Below are 21181 nucleotides of genomic sequence, written 5' to 3' on the forward strand. Positions count from 1 at the left end.
CATACCTTGGCTGTTTAACGTCAGGTGCGCCAGACCTTGAAGGAAAGAACAGAAAAAAAAGAAAGAAATGAAAAAAGAAGAAGGTCAGAAAAAGGCACGGGAAAAAAGCAAGCATTGTCACAAGGTTGGACTGCAGTTTGTGACAGACATCCCGGGGCACGCTCGGATGTCAAAGATCAACTCAAAGCAAAAAGGGAAAAGAAAGAAGAGAGAGAAGAAATCAAAGCTGAAAAACAAACAAACGAACGAACGAGTGAACGCTTCTTGAGTGAGGTGGGGATTGGAAAAAAAAGCATTTCATTCAGCGCAACCCCCGAAGGCCATTGCTCGCTCAAATGCTTTTTTTCCCCTCTGGTCTTATGAAAACACACACACTCACACACACACACAACTGTTTGGCAGAGTTCAAGAGCGTCTGGATTAGAGACGTCTCGCCTGTTCTCATCTCGAGCACTCGACGACACAACGCACACTTCTGTCAGAACGGAAACGCCGGACCGATTCATCTACAGCGCTCCGTTCGGCCTCCGACGACATCCACACGTCACAAACTCTGAACCGCTCGAGACTCCAACCTGAGACGCCACTTAAGACAAGACCTCACAGGTGAACAGGGTAAAAACAACAGTACTCATAGGTCTCACCATGTTCCCCTAGGTGATTAAGAATCGCAGACTCTTTTCTTTCTTGTATTACACGTTTTCTGAAATGTTATGTTTAAATATGCTAATGAACTGGATCCAGACTCAGACTCCGAATTCTTGTTTGGTTCTGTCGACATATTAAAGGTTTGTGCACAGGGGATTTTGGATTTCTCTCTCTTTATCACTCCAGAAATCAGAAAATACTTTCAACAGACAGAAAACAAACACATTTCCACCGTTTTTAGGAGTAAAATGTTGTAAAAACTCAAGTCAATAATATAAGAACAAAGCCCACAGTAAAAACATTCAGAATATAGAGAGGAATAAAGAGGCTCAGTCTGGTGTGTGTGAGCGGAGAACAAACTCCTTAAAGATATGGATTGGACTTGAAATCTACAGACACAAAAAGATAAAGTGTAATAAACACTTAAATGTTTATCTTGGATTTTTTTTTCCTTTACTCTAGTCTGAAACAACATGTTGTGAAAAGCAAAACGGTTGAAAATCTTAAAATTGTCTGTAGGGTCTTGCTTTGAGTAGAATCTTAATTCTTTTCTAAATAAAACACGTTATGATCAAACCACGATAACCCTTCTGACCGTCTCAAACAAGCCGTACAAAAGTCTCCTGTTATTATTCCCAGTCCGTGAGCCGTCGGAACAGACCTGAGATCATTCTCCGGTCACGACACGCCTCGCGATTTGTGCGACTCCAGCAAACCGCAGGTGAAGGTAATAAAACATCTTCTGCAACACGAAAGGTTTTCTACATGCAGCACCTACAGAGAAACAAGAACACGCTCCTCCGGATCATTCAGCGTTCGACACGCTCGCTGCATTTACATTCGACCGAACAGCGCCAATATCTCAAGAGCGAGGGCTCTCTTGACGCAACATACATGTCAAAAATAACACGCTACCGTTGCCCACAAAACCCTCGACTCAAACCGGCCGTCAAGCGGCACCGTACGGACAGAATTAGCTGTAAGAAAACAGCATGTGCTGAAATGCAGCAATTTCATCCAGTAAGTGGAGTGCGAGTCAAGGACTGCTGGAGAAACACTCTTCTCTTTTAGCAGAACGGTGCTAATGGACCAAACGAAGAACAGTCACTCGCCAATCCGGTCTAAAAACACACGGTCAGTCCCTTAGCTAGCGCGTTTTAGCTCGAAGACGCAAACTGAATTTAGCACAGGTGTGTGATTTTAATCAAAACACCGCAGAACTTCCTCTTCCTGAGCTAATCTGACACACGGTTCTCCGTCTACACGCAGATTCAGACTGATTCGTCAGTGTCTGCATCTTTCAAAACTTTCAGTTAACCCAACATTCAAAGTTTTACAAGACAAACCGCTTTCTTTAGCGGTTCAACCCATTTTATTTCTACCTTACAGTCACACCAAAATTGTAATTCTGCATCCTGTTTGATATGGCAATTAAACTTCATGAATTGAACCAGAAGTGAAACGACACTCAGTTCAGCTCTGAATGATGCTGAACCCAAAACGCTTCACTCACGACCCTCATGTTGATACGCAAACTCCAATAAGAAATGTCTTCTATGAAACACAAACATGCCATAAACAGCAGTGCACATGCCGAACAGACTTATTATACTGTGCTTTTCCCCGCTGTCTGATTTCATTATGTACAATCGAGTAAATCCGCACAGGTCTGAAAGCGAATACGGGCGAGTAAATGATGACACAATATCTGTTTCTGGATAAGCCCTTCCTTTAATTCACAGGTTAGCACAACAAGGTTGCCATCTTTTCTTTCACATCATATCTTGTGCTTCCAAACCACGCTAATTAGTTGCGAACTTAATGAGCAACATCAGAGACATAATGAGTCTGCGGTTCGTGCCGGAGTGCAAATCGCTCTGGAAAACAAGCAACGAGGAGAGGAGTTTGTAGGTGGCGACGGCGATCTCGAGCGCTTTCATCTCTAAGATGATTAGCTGCGGATCGTGTCTGTGCAGTCGCACGTGACCGACGCTCAAACGAGCCGACGTAGGGTCCGTGAGCGGCGTTCGAGAGCGGCTCGCAGATAATGAGATGCAGCCGTCCAAATGTTCAGCATCATTCTGATCTTCCTCCTCGCACAACAACAGGCCGCGCTGACCTTCTCTGTCTTGACCTCTCTTTCCTGATGTGAATTATTTTGCATATATCTGTGATCGCTCTGCTCTCCCGCTCGTTACCAGAGGAAGTTCTTTCTGTCAGCTGGGTTTCAGGTCTGCTCAGCACAGCAGGGGGGGAAACGCAACAAACCAAATGATCAGGTTCAGTTAGGATTTAAAAAAAGGAAGAAAAGAAAAACAATTAAGTACAGGTTAAGTAAATGTCACTAGATTCCCTACAGAAAGCCGGTTGAGAAGTTTCAGGTTTGTTGAGTGGGTGCTGCTCTACAATCTAATGTGCATTATAAGATCATACTTGGGTGTAAAAACCTACAAAAAGAATCATAAGATAAAGTCTGTCAGCATTCAGAAAAAAACTCTTGACGACACTCGCAGCACATGTTACCCAGAATTCCCTTTTGCCCCCAAAAGAAAGCAACCGAGAGAGGAAAATAACGCACCGATGACAGGATATGGAAATGCTGCGGTGCCGTTCTGAATCCGGCTGTCAAAGCACTGAGAAAAAGAGCAGCAAAGCAACGCAACTTAGACGAGCGCAGCCGGAAAGTAGAGCAGCAAAAACAATTACCGTAAGTATGAATTATGAATTAGACTCACACGGAGGACGGTGTCGATTATACTCTAAAATCACCATCAGTCCTCCTACTGCCGATGACTCAGAGCGGCGAACGGGTGGGCGTGATGACAAGAGCAGCGCTTTACAGGCGCACTTAAACCGCAGATAAAATCAAATCCAAAATCAAATAAATACACGCAATAAAAATACAATCACAATAACACAAAATAAAATGTACACTGCACATACACAGGCTCACTTAAAGGGATAGTTCACCCCAAAATGAAAATGACCCTCATGTCCTTCCAAACCCATTAGACCTACGTTCATCTTCGGGACACGAACTAAGTATTTTTGACCTTTTTGACCCTGCGTGGATGGTAGTAAGGACGTCGACAAAATAGTCCATGTGACATCAGTGGTTCAACCGTAATGTTATGAAGCTACGAGAATACTTCTTGTGCACAAAGAAAAGAAAAATAGCGACTTTATTCAATGTTTTCCGCTCTTCCGTGGCTGCCTTTGTCTCGTTCACGAGAGCACGACGACACGCGCGTGATGCTGCTGACGCCGGCGTTCTGACGTTGAACCCGCGTGCGCTGCACCCCGTTTACAAGCAGAAGACGACGCACGCTGTACATAAAACAGTCTTCGTAAAAATATTTCGACAGAGAGGATGACTTGCAGTTTTTTGCCCAGTCTTCCTTATTTGAACCAGAATATACAGATGATGAACTAAGAGAGATGGACGTTACACGTCAGAACATTGTGATCCTCTCGTGAATGGCGGCGGAGACTGGCATGAAAAGAGAAATTGTTGAATCAAGTTATTTTTGTTCCCTTTGTGCACAAATGTATTCTCATAGCTTCATAACATTCCAGTTAAAGCACTGAAGTCAAATGGTCTATTTTAACCATGTTCTTACTACCTTTCTGTGCCTTGACTGTGATAGAACCGTCTATGCAGGGTCAGAAACCTCTCGGATTTCCTAAGAAATATCTTAATTTATGTTCTGAAACGGATTTGGAACGACATGAGGCTGAGTAATTAATGACAGATTTTTCATTTTTGGGTGAACTATCCCTTTAAAGCAGAGATAAAACTAGAATATAAATATAATATAAAATAATAAAATATAAAATAAAAATATAAAAATCAATTTAATGCATTAATGCTGCACAAGTAATTGATTACAAAAAAAAATTGAAATTCAGTAATGGGCTCCAATCAGAGCAATGTTTAATTCATTTGAAAATATGAGTCAACCGACAGCACTAGTTATCATATAACTATCTCTAAAAGGTCATCTCGCACATAGGTGGTGCAGGAGGATGGAGAGCTGTGATGAAGACGTTTCCTGTGAGGAACGAAACACACACACACACACACACACACACACACACATATTCGGCGTCTCTGGCGAAGTTTCACTGAACTGAAGGAATGGAGCCAGTTGTAACAGGATCTGAGGAGGCTGCCGTCTGATTGGCCATATGGGAGCGTGCGGGGAAAACGCCGCGGCCAACAGCGACACGGGAGTCCCATCGCTTTCACACGTCTCGCAGAAACGCAGCGGTCCAGAAGCCACAGCCAAATCAGACGCCCGTATCACTGCCATCAACAGATTACCAAACCCTGCCATGTGCTTCACAGTCAACAGACTAATAATAGAGCGGAAGAGAGTTTCAAATCCCTTGAAGTGTCTTTCTCTCTCTCTCACACACAAGCATTCATGACTGTGCCGTATTATTATTATTATTATTCATACCGCAGCGGATCTCAAGCATCCTGCCAATAATTAAGACGACGATTCACAGAGCTGCTTTCAGCAACCCAAGCGTCCGATTGGCCGACTGATTGAGTGACAGATGGAGAAAGACTCATCATTTTGTCATTAAGGAGGATGTGCTCGGAAACTCAAACGCGTCCTGCAGCTGCAGTCCGTCTGTCTGAAGAGCACGCAAACTACTAGTGCTACGACTAGTACAGAGCTCAGCGGCTGGTCTGATTCCACCTGGACCGTAAATCCTTCATCGTAGCATTTTCACGCACACAGAAACACAGCATCTACACGGCGTACGCACTCGTGCGAGCGCGTCGGTCTGCGGCAAAACGCCGCAAGTGCGCAAATGTCATGATGCTGATTTTGCGTGGATTCTGAATGGACTCCAGAGCGGAGGATGAAGCATTGCTCTCTGCGGTCATCATGTGAGCGGACAGATGTGCGACGCCCCGCCGGATGATTCTCTGTCAGGCTGAAAGCGCCAGTGACAAAAATAACCATCATCATTATTATTGTGAGATGTTCCCGACTCACATCCATCAGCGTGAGCTCAGGCTCATGTCCACCGCTGACATACGACACACGTGACGCATTTAAACAGGGCATGAGTATGTGCATGTGTACACAAACACACACACACACACACACACACACACACACGTCTGGTTTATTATCTTTGTGGGGACTCTCCATAGGCGCAATGGTTTTTATACTGACCACACTGTATTTTCTATCCCCTTACCATAACCCTAACCTAAACCTAACCCTTACAGAAAACGTCCTGCATTTTTACTTTCTCAAAAAAACTCATTCTGTATGATTTATAACCTTGTTTCCCCATGGGGACCTCAATTTAGGTCCCCACAATGACGCGAGTCCTCATGAGTCTGTGTGTATTCAGGTTTAGGTCCCCACCAGGATATAAAAACAAGACCCCCCCCCCACACACACATCATCACTGCTGCTGATGTATTCATGTCTATGACTGTATATGACAACACAGACAGAAATCTCACTGACAGCTGAATATATCCTAAGGGGTTTTATTGAAGGATAAATTGTGACTGTGTGCAGTAAACACACACACACACACACACGTTTGTTTTTGTGAATTGTGGGGACTTTCCATAGACTTCTATAGTTTTTATACTGGCTAAACGATATTGTCTATCCCCTAACCCAACCCTAACCCTAAACCTAGCCCTCACAGAAAACATGTTTGCATCGTTACACTTTCAGATAAACATCATTTACTATTTTTAATAATTTTTTAACATTGTAGGGACCGCAGGTTTTCAGGTTTTACTATCCTTGTGGGGACATTTGGTCCCCACTATGTAGCAAAAACAAGTACACACACACACACACACACACACACACACGCGTCCGGTGGTGCTGCTTTGCTTGTGACCCGGGTTCGTGCTCTACCAGATCAGCCAGTTTATCTGCTTGTATTTATTGTGTCTTTTTAATTTAATTTAATTTAATTTATTTTATTATATTTTATTATTTATTCTACTGTGATTATTTTGATGCTCACATGGCGACGATCGTCCAACTTGCTTGCTTAGCAATTGTGGTATGGGGATACTTGGTGCAGTGCACACTACACGCAGGTGTGGAAACGTGGTCGCTTATCAGCTATACCCGAGACGCTTTGCTCGCGCTTCGTCATGCGGGATTACCTCCGTTAAACCTGCCTGTCTGCGCGAGGGTGCAACCTCAGCGTAACAGAAGGCAAAGGAAAAGAGGCCAAAGGGGCGGAATACGGCAGCGTTTCTGACGACGTGGGAATAGACCACCCTCACCGTCAATGATCCTGTGTAATGTCAGATCCCTGCATGGAAAGATGGAGGAACTTTGTGTTAACTCCAAAGTGTGTTTTGAATATCGCACTTCAAGTTCGATGGTGTTCGCGGAAACGTGGCTGCATCAGAATATCCCCAACGCGGCCTCGGAGCTGGAAGGATTCTCGCTCGTGCGGGCAGATAGAAGTGTGCAGTCGGGGAAACGCAGAGACCGTGGCATAGCTGTGTACGTGAGTAATGATTGGTGTAAACAGTACACTATCTAGGACAATTTTTGCCCCGATGGTGAGGTTTTATGCTTGAAAATGAGACCTTTCTATCTACCGAGGGAGTTTGGAAGCGTTGTTGTTCGCGAGGCCTATGTTCCCCCTAGTGGAAACGCGGCGAGAGCAGCAGAACATATCGCGGACTGTGTTCATCAACTTCAGCGCTCACCAGACGCTCCTGTATTTATCTTAGGTGATTTTAACCATTGTAAGCTTGAACTGTCCTTGCCTGGATTTGAACAATATATAAAATGTGGAACACGGAAGGACAGAATCCTAGACAAGTGCTATGGAAACACAAAAAAAAGCTTATGAGGCTAGATCAAAACCACCGCTAGCCAATTCTGACCATTATACCATCCGTCTAATCCCTACATATAGGACAATGGTAAACGTACTAAACCATATGTGAAGGAAATAACTGTATGGTCGGAGGATGCTATAGAAAGACGTAAAGGATGTTTCCTCTGCACAGATTGGGACGTTTTTAATGATGCGGATATCGATACGACTACGGAGACAATTATGGACTGTGTAAACTTTTGTGTGGACTCAATGTACTCAATAAAAAGAACGTCACCATTGATCCTAACAACAAACCATATATAACTAAAGAACTTAAGAATTGTATAAATAGGAAAAGGATTGCGTTTAAGAACAAAGATTACACCGGGTTGAAAATTATACAAAAGGACTTGTGAATGTGAAGAAAACTGAGGAGACGAAGTCAATCTGTGATCATAGCCTTGTACATATTCACAATGTTCCAATCACACACGTGTCTTCATATAAATACCTTGGTGTTTATCTGGATTGTTCTCTTACATGACATGTTCATGTTGACAGTTTGTGTATACAAAGATGTATTTTCTGAGAAGGCTTAGATTTTATGGGGTCAGCAGTAAAATTATGATGCTGTTTTATCAAGCTGTTTTAGAAAGTGTGATTAGATACGGAATACACCTTCGGTACGGTAACTTGACGGTGCAGTTATTATTTTGTGCTATTTTGCACATGTGTTTTATGTGATGTGGTAGTTGTCTTCTGGAGCCTAAGACAAATTTCCCTAAAAAGGGAAAATAAAGTATACCTCGAACCTTGAACCAACACTGAACCCCACTGACTTTCATTTCTTAAAACAAATCACTAAGATAAAATCTTCTTAGTTAATTTAATCAATAATTATGATTTTATATTGACTTTACTCATTCATTTTGTCTCTACTCCAAAACATTTTTTCACGCAACGGTCAGTTTTGAGATTTTTAGCTGTAGATGTTACGAACTATTGGACAGAAAATATCCAAAATACACTTTAATGTGTTTATTTCATTGTATCTATTTGCATCTGTAGATTTCGATTACAGATTACACATCTTTAAAGGCACTTCTCTCTAAACGAACACTTACAAAAACCAAACAAAGGTTTTTGTTATACGTCGTTCTGGCAGATTTATACTTAAATATACTTATTTTATTCTTAAAAACATGGTGGAAATGTGCTTGTTTTCTGTCTGTTGACAGGATTTTTTTTTTTTTTTAATGGAGTGATAGAAAGACAAATCCAAAATCCCCTCCTGAAAAACCTTAAACTCAAATACGTCAACAAAATCAGTTCTGAACCTCGATTTATCCAGTGTTCAGATGGATGTTCATTTGCATGTGCAAATGGTGCCTGATATCTAAACATAACATTTCAGAAAATGTGTAATACAAAAATAAGTAATACTTAAAGTAATCAATCAACTGTGTAAGTTTGGTGAGATATATTAGTTATTTTTTCAATTTATTTTATTTTTACTCTATTCACCTGTAGTGTCTCCTCTAAATACAGTATATTAAACGTTGTTAAAATCAAGCAAAGGCAAACCAGAAGCACATTTGGCTGGCGGTGGAGCTCTGACAGAGCAGAATACAAATGATTTCCGTTCTGCGATTACAGCATCTGCTCGACGACACGGCAGTGATTTACTTCACTATTAACTGGACCTGGTGGAAAGCACTTCTGTGAGACAGAAGAAACGTGTTCTCTCACACGCAGTAGATCAGCGTCCGCGTGGACATGTACAGAATAAACCTTCGTATAATGGATACGTCCCGCCGTCTTTCCAGAAGAATCCTTTCGTGCTGAATTTGAAGAGCTTTAATAATTCAGGAGGGTTTCTGAGGGAGGAGAGGGGAACTTATCATAACATATAGTGCGCGGATGATAGATACGCAGCGGTCCTTTCCTCGCCTCCGCGCCTTTAATAATTAAAGCGGGTCGTGGCTGCTATCAGAAGCGGGTGTTAACAGCCGCACAGCGAGCGTGTGCTTTTACGGCCCTCTGTGATGAAATGTTTGTGAGGTCCGTCATTATGAACCTCAAACCAACAGGAATAACTGATATCGTTCATATTTCTGCCGACCGCACGCGGATACGGCCCATTAGAGACACACGACAGACGCCGTTCGCCGTCATTACGGCGCTAATAGAGTGATTACAGCACATCCAGACCGGAGACACGATCTGAGCCGATCTTCAGAGATGAGACAGACAGACCGACTGACTGATAGATGGACAGAGACGCAGACAGACAGACGAGACCTTCAGACAAAATACATGGTTTTTAAACCGAACGTCACCCAAACTGATTTACTTCGCTCTAAAATGACTAAAAGTTTATGCAAAAATTGATAAATTAGTATATTAAAAAAAATGCTAACAAGACAAAGAAACTGTATCTAAAAAATCTTGAAAATGTCTTTTCTACGAAACACTGTTAAATGTTTCAATGTAACAATGTTAAAGGCATCATAAACTGAGAAATCAACATTCCCTTGACCTTTTGACATATAAGAGGTCATTGTACTATAAAAACATCCTGAAATTTTCAGAACTTTGTTTAGCCCCGCCCACCGATTCTACAAGGCCGTTTCTTGTGTGAACAAGAAATCGTTATGTAACATCATATTCATAGCCTAATCATTTTCACACATATATGCGGTAAAAACCTATAAATTAATATGAAAATATTGTCTATAATAACATGAAATAAACGATTTAAAAGCATTATGACATTTGCTGGTGATGTTATGAGTTTCGATCAGCAAGATGGCAGCGCATCTCAATTCTCACAAAGATGCGTTCTGTGTTGTCGCGTCCTTCCGAGTTCGTTCTTTCAACGTAGCCTGCCGAAACAGAACCCCTAGGGCCGCACGATTAACCGAAGGCGATTGTCATGCGCATTGAAGCTGGTTCTGTAATCAGTGGTAAATCTCCAGCAGGTTCTTTCAGATGGAGCAGCATTTACTACACAGAGCCGTAGTTCACTGAAAAGCTACGCTATCTCGCGTTCATTATCGCAGATGATTTAATCGCGCAATTAGGAAATCCAAAGAAAACATTCGTGATAAGCATATAGTGCGCATATAGCGTAAATAATGAGAGAGGCGAACCACGCCTGTAGGAACTTTTCACTTCATTTTACCACAGATTCATTTACAAACAAAGCACAATTCGACACAGCATTTTCAGAACATTAAAACTTAAAGACGACGCTGTGCTGACTATATTGAATCCGATAGTAATGTCGTACCACACAAGTGTAAGTAACTGTTTTTATTACATTACGATCTGTTATTACATATTTCAGATTAGCCAATCATAACAATGGGCGTTTACTTCCGAGTCTACAATCTGCCACGCCTATTCAAACAGAGCGTCTGATAAAAACAGAACTGACAATAGGCTATTATTTCTAAATGATGTTGTTTCTTGATGTAAAAATTTTGCTAACATTATAAGTGAACCTCAGAGAACAGTGTAAAATAAAAAGAAGACCCCTTTAAACACATCACATAATTTGAGAGGTTTTCTGTTGCTTTGAATTGTTAATAAACTGGTGAAAGTGTGTTTAGTTCACAGGAAGTCCACCGATAGCCTACACTTTCTGCATTCACCATTAGATGGCGACAAGTGACTGTCTTTATGAGTGAGTCATTGACTAGAATGAATCACTGAATCAATTCTTTCAAACATTGATTTATTCAGGAACAAATCAAGTGTCTGGCTGTGTTCCGGTCCATTTTTATGCCCTTTACTAGCAAACTTCCCTCCGTCTCGTTTACTCGGATGCACGTCATTGATTACGTTGGATGACAGAACCCTTGCGATGGGCTGAATTCGGAGCGTCTTAAGCCCTCGATCACTTGGAAACCGCTATGGAGTTGGTTTACTGTTCACATTTTTCCCCTTGCGAGTTTGTCCGGTGCAGCATACTGTATGTATTTAGGTATGCTTGGGCTGTTGTAAATGTTTTTTTGTTTTTTTTTAATTGTGTATATTATAGAGTTGTTTGGGATGAGGATAAATTAAACGTGATCTGCGATGATGTTGTAATCGTGCTGCATTGTGGCCTATGGAGTGGCCTGAAGTGTGAATATGAAGCAGACTGGCTTCCTCGGTCAAAATCGAGGGGTCGAGGGTCTGTCCACATAAACTTCCCTTGTCCGCTTGACGACTTCAAAATGGCAGCGGGGATTCCCTTAGGGAAGTTTGCAAGTATGTGTCTGAAAGTGGAGTGGAACGCAGCCGCTGTCTTCATGAATGAGTCAATGAATCATTTATTCAGTTGATTCAAATAATTCTCTCTCTCTATACATCACATCTAAATGCAGAGATAATTCAACAACCATAAACAGACAGACAGACAGATAGCTAGACCGATAGATAGATCAAAAGACTCACCGCTTGTACTTTGTGAATAAATGAACGCATAAAATAATAAAATCCTCCTTCGAGTCTCTCAGGCAGAGAAAAGCAATTTGCCTCTATTGTAACAATAATTATATAATGAAAGCGAAGTAGTTCAGTGAATCGTTCAGTGTTTCACATTTTCCTGATTAAAGCAACATGCGTTTTATTTTGGCTGATACCTTCAGAGCGGAGCGGCTGAGGAGGAGAGATCGCTTACACCCGTTTCATCTTCATTAAAGCGCTCATAAATAAGTTCAGCCTCCATCTGCTGTCGGAGGATTTCCAACCTTTTCTCATCTGCGTATGAAACCCTACACATCAACCTACGGCAAAAAAGCATTAATAACGCCTGTAACTTCATAAAACAAACTACCAATTAGCCGAGCGCTCTCTCTCCTCTCGTATTTATTACAGCGCGCGAGACCGTAAACGTAGAGCGAGGCTCTCCGCGACCGTAAGGATGATGAGTCTCCATAATGCCAGCGATCACATGCCGCTCTTCTCATCTAATATTCATGGTGTGGAGGAGGTTATTATAACTCACGGCCTTCCTGAGCCGCGCATCACAGGCTGCGAGCCAACTGAAGTACTGCATTTTCATTTAATGGAGCGTTAATGAGAGTCATCTTGAGCTCGTGAAGCCGCGCGTTCTTCGAGAGTCCGCACGTGTCCTGAGGATCAATGGACAGAAGAACGTCTTTCACCGCCGATTTCCTCTGGATCCTCAAACCCATAATCGCCACTGAAAACCCATCCTGACGTCGTCGCCTCTACATCTCTACATATAAACGAACGCTGAACATCTGCCGTCTTTCAGCTCACTTCTGAATCATCAGCGGATGTGCGGATTGGTCAGGAAGAGACTGAATCACAACGACTCTGACGGTGAAAACATTCGATAATAACTCGACGCAGAAACTGATCAAACTGAACAAAACCGACCAGGGATCTCATGCTACAGATCTCCTCAGATAGAAAACTCTCTAACCTGGCAAATTATGACAAATCCAACAAGCAGTCTTTTCTCAAAGCCGCATCCAGACACCCATAAGACACAAAACAGCCATGTTTCTTATATCCATGTATTTCACACTGTTAACTTGTGATACAATGACAAATTATTTGTACTATTATTACTTGCATAGCATTATTAATCACCATGAACTGATTTTAACTGGAAATTGAGTGTTTACTGTCGTCCTTTTGCATTATCGACACTAGAGGTCGACCGATGTATGGGTTTTGCCGATTAATCGGCACCGATAATTGATTGGCGGAACTATCGGTTATCGGCTATCGATAGTTTTTTCCGGGTCGGGTCCGTTGTTGGAGCGGTCATAATTATACAGTAAAGTCCCTATAGTCTCTGTTATACACCAGGAGAGCGGCCTCTAGTGGCAGAAATCACTGACAGCAGGTGCCGTTTGTTTAGACGCGTGACACTGCGCTGCACTGAGCGGGACACTTCAAAGACAGATTTAAAACATCGACAACGAAACGGTGTGTACTGTCGTGCATGTTTTCATGTCATTACTAAGCAATGAATTTGTTGACTAGATGCTGCATTAGTAGAGAAATGACAGCAGTATACTTTTGCCCATTTGATGATCAAATAAAGTCTTGTAGACCGTCGCTTGAATCGAACATGACGTGTCCGGTGTGTGTGATACCGGATAGCTGCGAGTTCTTCTAGACGCGGCGCTGCACGTTGTGTGACTAACATATTTTTATATATTGATCAGATAACCACAACTGTTCTAGAATAGAAGCAGTTAAATTGTGAAAGTACACAATATCCATATGTATGCAATTTCAATACTGTGGCCTTTGTGTAGATATTTGAAGATGACCATTATTCACGCTTTCATTTCAACTAGGTTGGACTATTGCAACGCTCTTTATGCTGGAATCAACCAGTTTTCATTATCGCGGCTACAGTTAGTACAGAATGCTGCTGCTCGTTTTCTGACAGGGGTAAAAAAAAAAAAAAGCACATCACCCCTGTGTTAGCTTCACTCCACTGGTTACCTGTGAAGTTTAGAATTGATTTTAAAGTTTTAGTTTTTGTTTTTAAAGCATTTCATGGTCTTGCCCCTACGTACATTTCAGATCTCCTTCATTGCTATTCCCCTGTGAGAACGCTTAGATCATCCTCCCAGTTGTTACTGACTGTCCCAAAATCTCGGTTAAAATCTAAAGGGAACAGGGCTTTTTCGGTTCATGGTCCTACGCTCTGGAATTCTTTGCCCTTATCTATCAGATCATCCCCTACATTATCTTCTTTTAAATCATCTCTTAAAACATTTCTTTTTTCTCAGGCTTTTGTTTAATTTGAACATATTATGTTGTATCTTTGTTGTCTTGTGATGTTTGCATTACTTATATATTTTTCAATGATTTTATATTCCATTTGTTTTAATGCTGTTAGTTGATTTTTGGTTGTGCAGCACCTTGGTCAGCACTCGTTGCTTTTAAGGTGCTATATAAATAAACTTGACTTTGACTTTGACCATCTTCAGCTTGACTGTTGATGTAATGAAAACACTTTACAATATGAGTCCATTTGTAACATTAAGATTAAAAATTTAATTGCTTTTGTTAACATTAATGAACAATGAATGATCTATATATAATTAATATTACTATTTTAATTAATTTACAACGTATGTTTTTTTTATTTATATATATATATATTTTTTTTTTTTTTTTTTTTAAATAGTAGAGCACCATTTGTTTTCCGTTCAGCATCCATTTTAAAAACTATCAGTCAATTAATCGGTATTGGCCAGTGTGGTATAACCTAGTTATCAGTATCGGTAAAATCCAATATCGGTCGACCTCTAATTGACACGCCATTTTCCTATTTAATACCGTAAAGCTGCTTTGTCACAATCTGTATTGTTAAAAGCGCTAGACTTGCAATGTATTTTTTAACATTTGGTGTGATGTTATTCATCAACTGATGTTTTAAATGCACCATATGTTTGCTTTTTGCAGATCAGCTTTACAGTAGCTCAAGCTCTGGGTCATTCATGGTCTGTTAAAGACACTATTAAATAGAAATAAATAAAGGGTCGGTGTATGGCGTGCATGCTAAAACTACAGCTGACTGTTCATCTGAACACCTTCCAGGAGTATTATAGCTAAAAATCTATTAACAAAAAACTCTAACAGTATCTCAATGACAAGTCAAGTCACCTTTATTTATATACCGCTTTTAACGATACAGATTGTGACAAAGCAGCTTTACAGTATTAAATAGGAAATAGTGCATTGATAATGCAAAAGGACAACAGTAAACACTCAATTTTCAGTTAAAGGCAGTTCATCATTGAATTCAGTGATGTCACCATTAAGCTCAGTTCAGATAGTACACGATATCGCTGGAAACACACACACACACACACACACACACACACCACACACCTGACACCTATCGTGTTCATTCAGACGATCAATAACATTCACGTTCCACCATCAGAGCTTCTCAAATCTCTTCTTTTGCGAAATAAAAGCACCGTCTCCATCGTGAATGTGTGCAGCGTAAAGCCTGCAGCGTTTGTGTTTAATATCTCATCTAAATGATCTCTCTCTGGTTATATTTTAACACTCTCATTAGACTGGAGCTAATGAAGCTCTGCTTAATGTCCTGAACGCAGCTACGAGCGAACGCTAGCCTCAGCGAGAGGAACCGCACGCGACACACAGCAGGTACGACACCGAACGTACAGTAATGAGAAATTAATGTCCTCACGCAGAGACGCCACACAAATCTGCTCTACCCAGTAACTTAGCTGAAAGCAATTAGCACGCTAAACTCACGCAAGTCACAATGAAAACTTCGTCAAGATGTTGATGTTTCCGATGAAAACAACCGAGGAGTCGTTCATCATGCGGTCAGCGGCGCTCTAACGTGCGGCTGGAGCTTCATCAGCACCAAACCGAGCGAGTTCTTGTCGAGAATATGAATAAATCTGTGCGAATGAGGAGCAGCGGAGTGAAGAGCGACTGAAAGCATCAGCATCTCGCGCTGATCGACTGGAGACGCTTTATGAAGGTGCGCGCTCCTCTCAAACCTTCCCTCGAGGTTCACGCCGAGCGCTCATTATTTCGGCTTCTTTGACGAGCGCGGACTCTTCGGTCTCTGCCGACGGATCGCGCCGTCCCGCGAGCGCCTGTCCCGTTCTCCCCCGCTGGAATGCAGAAGACATCTTCATCTGAGCGAGGGCTTTTTAAACCTGTCCATCAACGCGAAGGCTAACGATTTAATAAAACACACATCTCACCCCGCCTGGAGATTAATTAAACATCATGACCTTCAGAGAATACGCGTCAGGAACGCCGCTAGGATTCAGTTTGAAGAGCGAATCCCGACTGAAAACTGAATCTTAACATGGAAAAACAACAGTACATCATTTGCCCTCAATGAAACTATAGGCCCCATTACAACTAGACACTCGCATTCTGAAGGAGTCCGGAGGATTTCCACCATGATCTCAAATAAAATAAATGACTACAATTGACTATAAATGACTATTTGCTACGAAAAAACCATGAAAGAAAAATGACCATAAAAGAACCACAATCTGTGGCAGAGAGAGAGAGAGAGAGAGAGAGAGACTGCTGGGATGAGCAAAGAAAGAAAAGTTGATCAGAAGAAAATTAAACTGCACTGAACCTTGTAAACAAATATTTCAACAATGTTTAACCGACTTTACAAGTCGACAGGGTCAGTGTGCTGTGAAATAGTGCTGCAGCGTCGCCCGCAGACTTATTTTACGAGCCGGAGACTTCAAAAAAAAAAGGGGGGGGGGGGGGAGAAAGCGGCCGCCACTATGATGCACCTCTGCAGAAACAGGCCGCATTAAGCAGCAGCGCTGCGACCGGACGCACACCTGCACTCAGAACAGCGTTTACTGCCACAGTCATGATAAACTGTGCCGCACTTCACCTTGAGCCGCCGCGAACGACACACACACACACACACACACACACACACACACTCTGCCCGATCCTGCGCGCTGATTGGTCTGAGCGTGTGTCATTCACACAGTGCTGCGGGCAGGCCGTATCGCCATGGCAACAGGCGCAACTACAGCACTACATACAGTCGCTCAGCAGACGCTCCACAGTCCCACAATGCCACGAGTCTACAGTCTGAACCAGCCAGACATGTGAGAGGAACGTGACGCTTATCATCGGCGTCTGAAACGCGTTTCTGTATGTTTCCAGCGCACTTCTGAAGACTTTAAAACCGTGAACTGCGGGTCACACTGATCTCAGACCTGCTGATCCTGTAAAGCTCAATCTATAGGCCGTATTGATCTGGGATTTGATTCAGCTGTAAATTGCGTTTGACGGTGATTCGGGCTTTAACGCTCCATTAACTTTGCAATGCAGGATGAGAAACAAACTACCATCGTGTTCTGACACAATCAAACACACAAACCTCTCTTATTTAATAGCAAGGTAGTTATGATGACTATGAACCTTGAAAATTTGATTTCATTCCTGAATAAGAATCATTCATTTCTCTTTCAGAATGATTTTTCAGAACGATCATCAAACACATTCAGTCACATTGATTGTGTTCATCAGTGAAATCTGCTATTTTCAAAGATATATTCACTTTTATGCATCAAAAACACATTAAACTGATCAGAGGAGACAGTAAAAACATGTATAATGTCACAAAAGATTTCTGTTTCAGATAAATGCTGTTCTTTTGAACTATTCATCTGTGAATCCTGAAAAAATTTTCCACAAAAATATCGGTTTCCACAGCACAACTGTTTTCAACACTGACGATCATCAGAAATGTTTCTTGAACACTGAAGACTGGAGGAATGATGCTGAAAATTCACAGCAATCAGTTACAATTTAACAGATATTCACAGCGGTTTTAAATTAGAATAACATTTCACAGATTTTTACTGTATTTCTGATCAAATGCAGCCATGAACAGAAGAGACTTCTTTCAAAAAGATTAACAAATCTATTCCAAACCTTTGAAACACACACACACACACACAAATAGTAATCTCCTCAGATGTGTTCACATGTCTGTTAGAAAGCTGTTTGCTCTGCAGCACTAAACGTCTGTACATAAACACGAGTCCCTCTAAATGATTCCACTGAACCAGCATGAGCGTGTGGAGCGAATAACCAGCGCATGTCCTGCGGGGGTGTGTGTGTGTGTAGGTCATCAGATCATGTGTGAGTCCAAGTCAAACCATCTGCTGTGCTTTCAGACGCTCTCCTCACTCGCGGCCTGACGGATCACCTGCGCAGATCAGAGCGAGCGCTCGCCGTGTGTGTTAACGCGCTGCTGCTGGCCGGACGAGCGCATCCGGCCCCGAGCGCAGGTGAAGCCACCCACGCGGGCACCCGCCCACCGCTCGCTCCCTGCCCTCCCAACACACCCGCCCGCCCTGGCACAGCATCACACACACACACACTCGCTGTGTGCCAGAGGAACAGAGGCGGTGGCGTTCCTGCAGGAAACGGGATTATCTGGCGCTCCGGAGGGATTCATCTCCACACGGCACCTTTGTCTCACAGAAAAACCTGTTTACATGCATCTCTGCGGCAAAAATGAGGGAAATTAGCGATAGAAGACGCCTTCAAAGTGCTTCTGGCAGAGATTAGGAAGCTTTTGTTTCTCGGTCCACTTTGTGTGTCATAAGCGTGAATCTCTCTGAATCTGCCGCGGATGGAGACGGACGTTCCTCCTACACCAACCACTCACACACGTACACACTATTTACAGCCATACCGAGACCGCCCGCTGGAGCTCACGTGAACATCATTCTCATTCTGCCTTCATCACAACCAGGAACATTTCTAGAAAAATGCTTTCTAGACGCTTCATCATGTCTGTTTCTCTGCAGACGAGCTGTCAAACCCATTCTTTCCATTTTATTTTTTCTGGATGCTGAAATCCTTAAAGGTTCACTGAAGAAAAAACTTCTGTCGTCCAATACTGTACTCGCCCTTAAGGTGTTTCAGACCTATACGTTTCTTTCCTCTTCTGAACAAAAAAGATATTTTAAAGATTGTCGGTAACCAAACACGAAGGTAGCCATTGGCTTTCATAGTATGGAATAAATAAATAAATAAAACTATGCAAGTCAGTGGTTACCAACTTATAATAAAATGTATAAACGCACAGATTTGGAACAAGTGGTGGGTGAGTGAACAATGAAAGAATTGTCATTTTTCATAAACAAATCCTTTAAAAACATTTTAGTACAGTTTAGAATAGTCTAGTAATTAAAAACATGACTAATTACTTAATTATGAAATTTATACAATTTATCAACAATTTCTTAAAACATAACAAAAGTTACATTTAAAGGCTCTATGATATCCATTTTGTTTTTCCCAAAATGTAGTACGTTCCATTCTCATTTCTTTCTGGATTCTGTTCAAAGTGTGAATTAACTGTTTATAATCAAAAAGCATGTCTAATCAATTGAATTCATTAAACTTGAACCATTTAATCACTTAAGTTCTAATGTTTACAATAATAGGGCCGTATGACTTTTTTTTTTTTTCAAAAATTCTACATTTTATAGATTACATTTTCTGAGATTTGCTGTTAAAATTAAAATATGTAAGAAAGATTGTATAATATACATCTGTACTATTATTCTTAGTGGCCAAGCACTGAGAGCTGAGGCACCTTTTCTTGTTGCTAGTCATCTTCTTCCACCCATAGAACCATTTGCAGGAAAGTGATGGAATTTGGCACACGGAGGACAGCCTGAACATTAACCACAGCAAAGTTAGATTCTGCAACTCAAAGCACCCTCTAGCACCACCAAACGTCCACAGTTGCACTCATGTTTACGCTAATAACTCACAGAATCATAAGAGCTTCATTACAACCTTCAGAAACAGCTGAAGACATGAAAGACTAAACCACAGACAGAAAAACAGAGAACTCATTTCACTAGTTTCCTACAGCTTCTGTTCTGATCTGATTCATTCTGCACATGCACTTAATAAATAATAAAGCGACTGTGTTTTCCGTCATTTCTACGTTTTTACTTGGACAGAACATCTGCTGAACGATGTAAACGTCAGTACAAGAGAGAAGCGCAGACTCGCTCCGTTCTGATCCATCTGAGCGGGTCAACGGCATACGGACGGACGCCGAGAGCCCGAGGTGAAGGAATCGCTCAAAGATGACGCGAAGGAAAACATCAGAGCGAACGGCGTTTACAGAGAACAACAGGCTGCCAGCAAAGCGCGGCCTCTCCCACGAAAACAAACGGCAACCGATGAATTATTGAGGGTTACCTGGAAAGAAGAAAGGAAGACTGAAATGATTCGTCTTTGAAAAACACAAATAGCCAGAGCCCCGAACGCCACACAAGCTTATCTTCATCAAAGGGAAAAGCAACGGGCGAACAAATGCATATATCAAACAAAACACGTGTAGTGAAGAGACCCAGCCTGAGGGAAACACACCGCGGTAAATGAGACGTATCGCAGTAAATGCAGCTGTTAAACAGAAGCGCTCGGATTCTCTGAGGAATGGAAACGCTTGCGGACGCGTTTGCTGAAGCTCTAAACACAGACACGAGACTGAGTTTCCGCTCCTGGATTTCAGAAATGTGTCAGCAGGCCTTTAATAATGCAGGTTAGTTAGTCCACAGGTTAACTAGCTACCCGATTAGTATGGGAAGGGTGCTCTGACACGGCCACAGGAACGCACGTTACGAAAGCGCGGCGGGGAACGAACGCTCACGACGCTTCTGACCTCAAACTTCCTTTCAGGAGAGGAAACGGGTGAATCTCTCGACACTGACGACCGGGGAATATTAACGAGTTAATAAGCAGCAGGACTCGTGGGATACGGCGTGTGTGGGATCTTCTCGCTCCTCTCACACTCTGTGGTCTCACTGTCAGGGCAGGATAGTTTGACCACAAGGTCAGTGAGCTGCTAAATCCAATTAAATCCAATTACCCAGCAGCCCCTGCTCTGAAAGAGAGTTATATCTGTGCGCGGGTGCGGCCCGGACGGCTGGACGGGTGTGTGCGCGTTTGCGTGCGATCCCACCGGACCCGAATCTATCCGAGGTCATAAAAGGCTCAGATCCAGAGACGGAAACCCCGGAAAATCAAGGTCCGCTTCGACACACCGACGAAGCTCTGCGGAAAGGACGCGCTGACCTACTCAAACCAACAAACACAACGCAGCGTGAGTCTGATCCTGGACGCCGGGAGAAAGCGAGCG

At 42.3% G+C, this 21181-nt stretch overlaps 1 protein-coding gene across 3 annotated transcripts in view; it reads right to left on the reverse strand.

Moving 5' to 3' along the window:
* Positions 1–21181, reverse strand: part of nrxn2b (neurexin 2b) — a 389816-nt gene that overhangs the window by 263398 nt on the left and 105237 nt on the right. For 2 of the 3 annotated variants that reach the window (XM_051115790.1, XM_051115792.1), the window contains exon 4: positions 6–35. The exons of the other annotated variant lie outside the window; for it this stretch is intronic. In XM_051115790.1, coding sequence (XP_050971747.1) covers positions 6–35 — 30 coding nt within the window. The remainder of the gene's footprint in view (positions 1–5; positions 36–21181) is intronic. 3 annotated transcript variants of the gene reach the window in all.

This window comes from Labeo rohita, chromosome 7 (assembly GCF_022985175.1).
Source record: "Labeo rohita strain BAU-BD-2019 chromosome 7, IGBB_LRoh.1.0, whole genome shotgun sequence".
NCBI classification, from domain to species: Eukaryota; Metazoa; Chordata; class Actinopteri; order Cypriniformes; family Cyprinidae; genus Labeo; species Labeo rohita.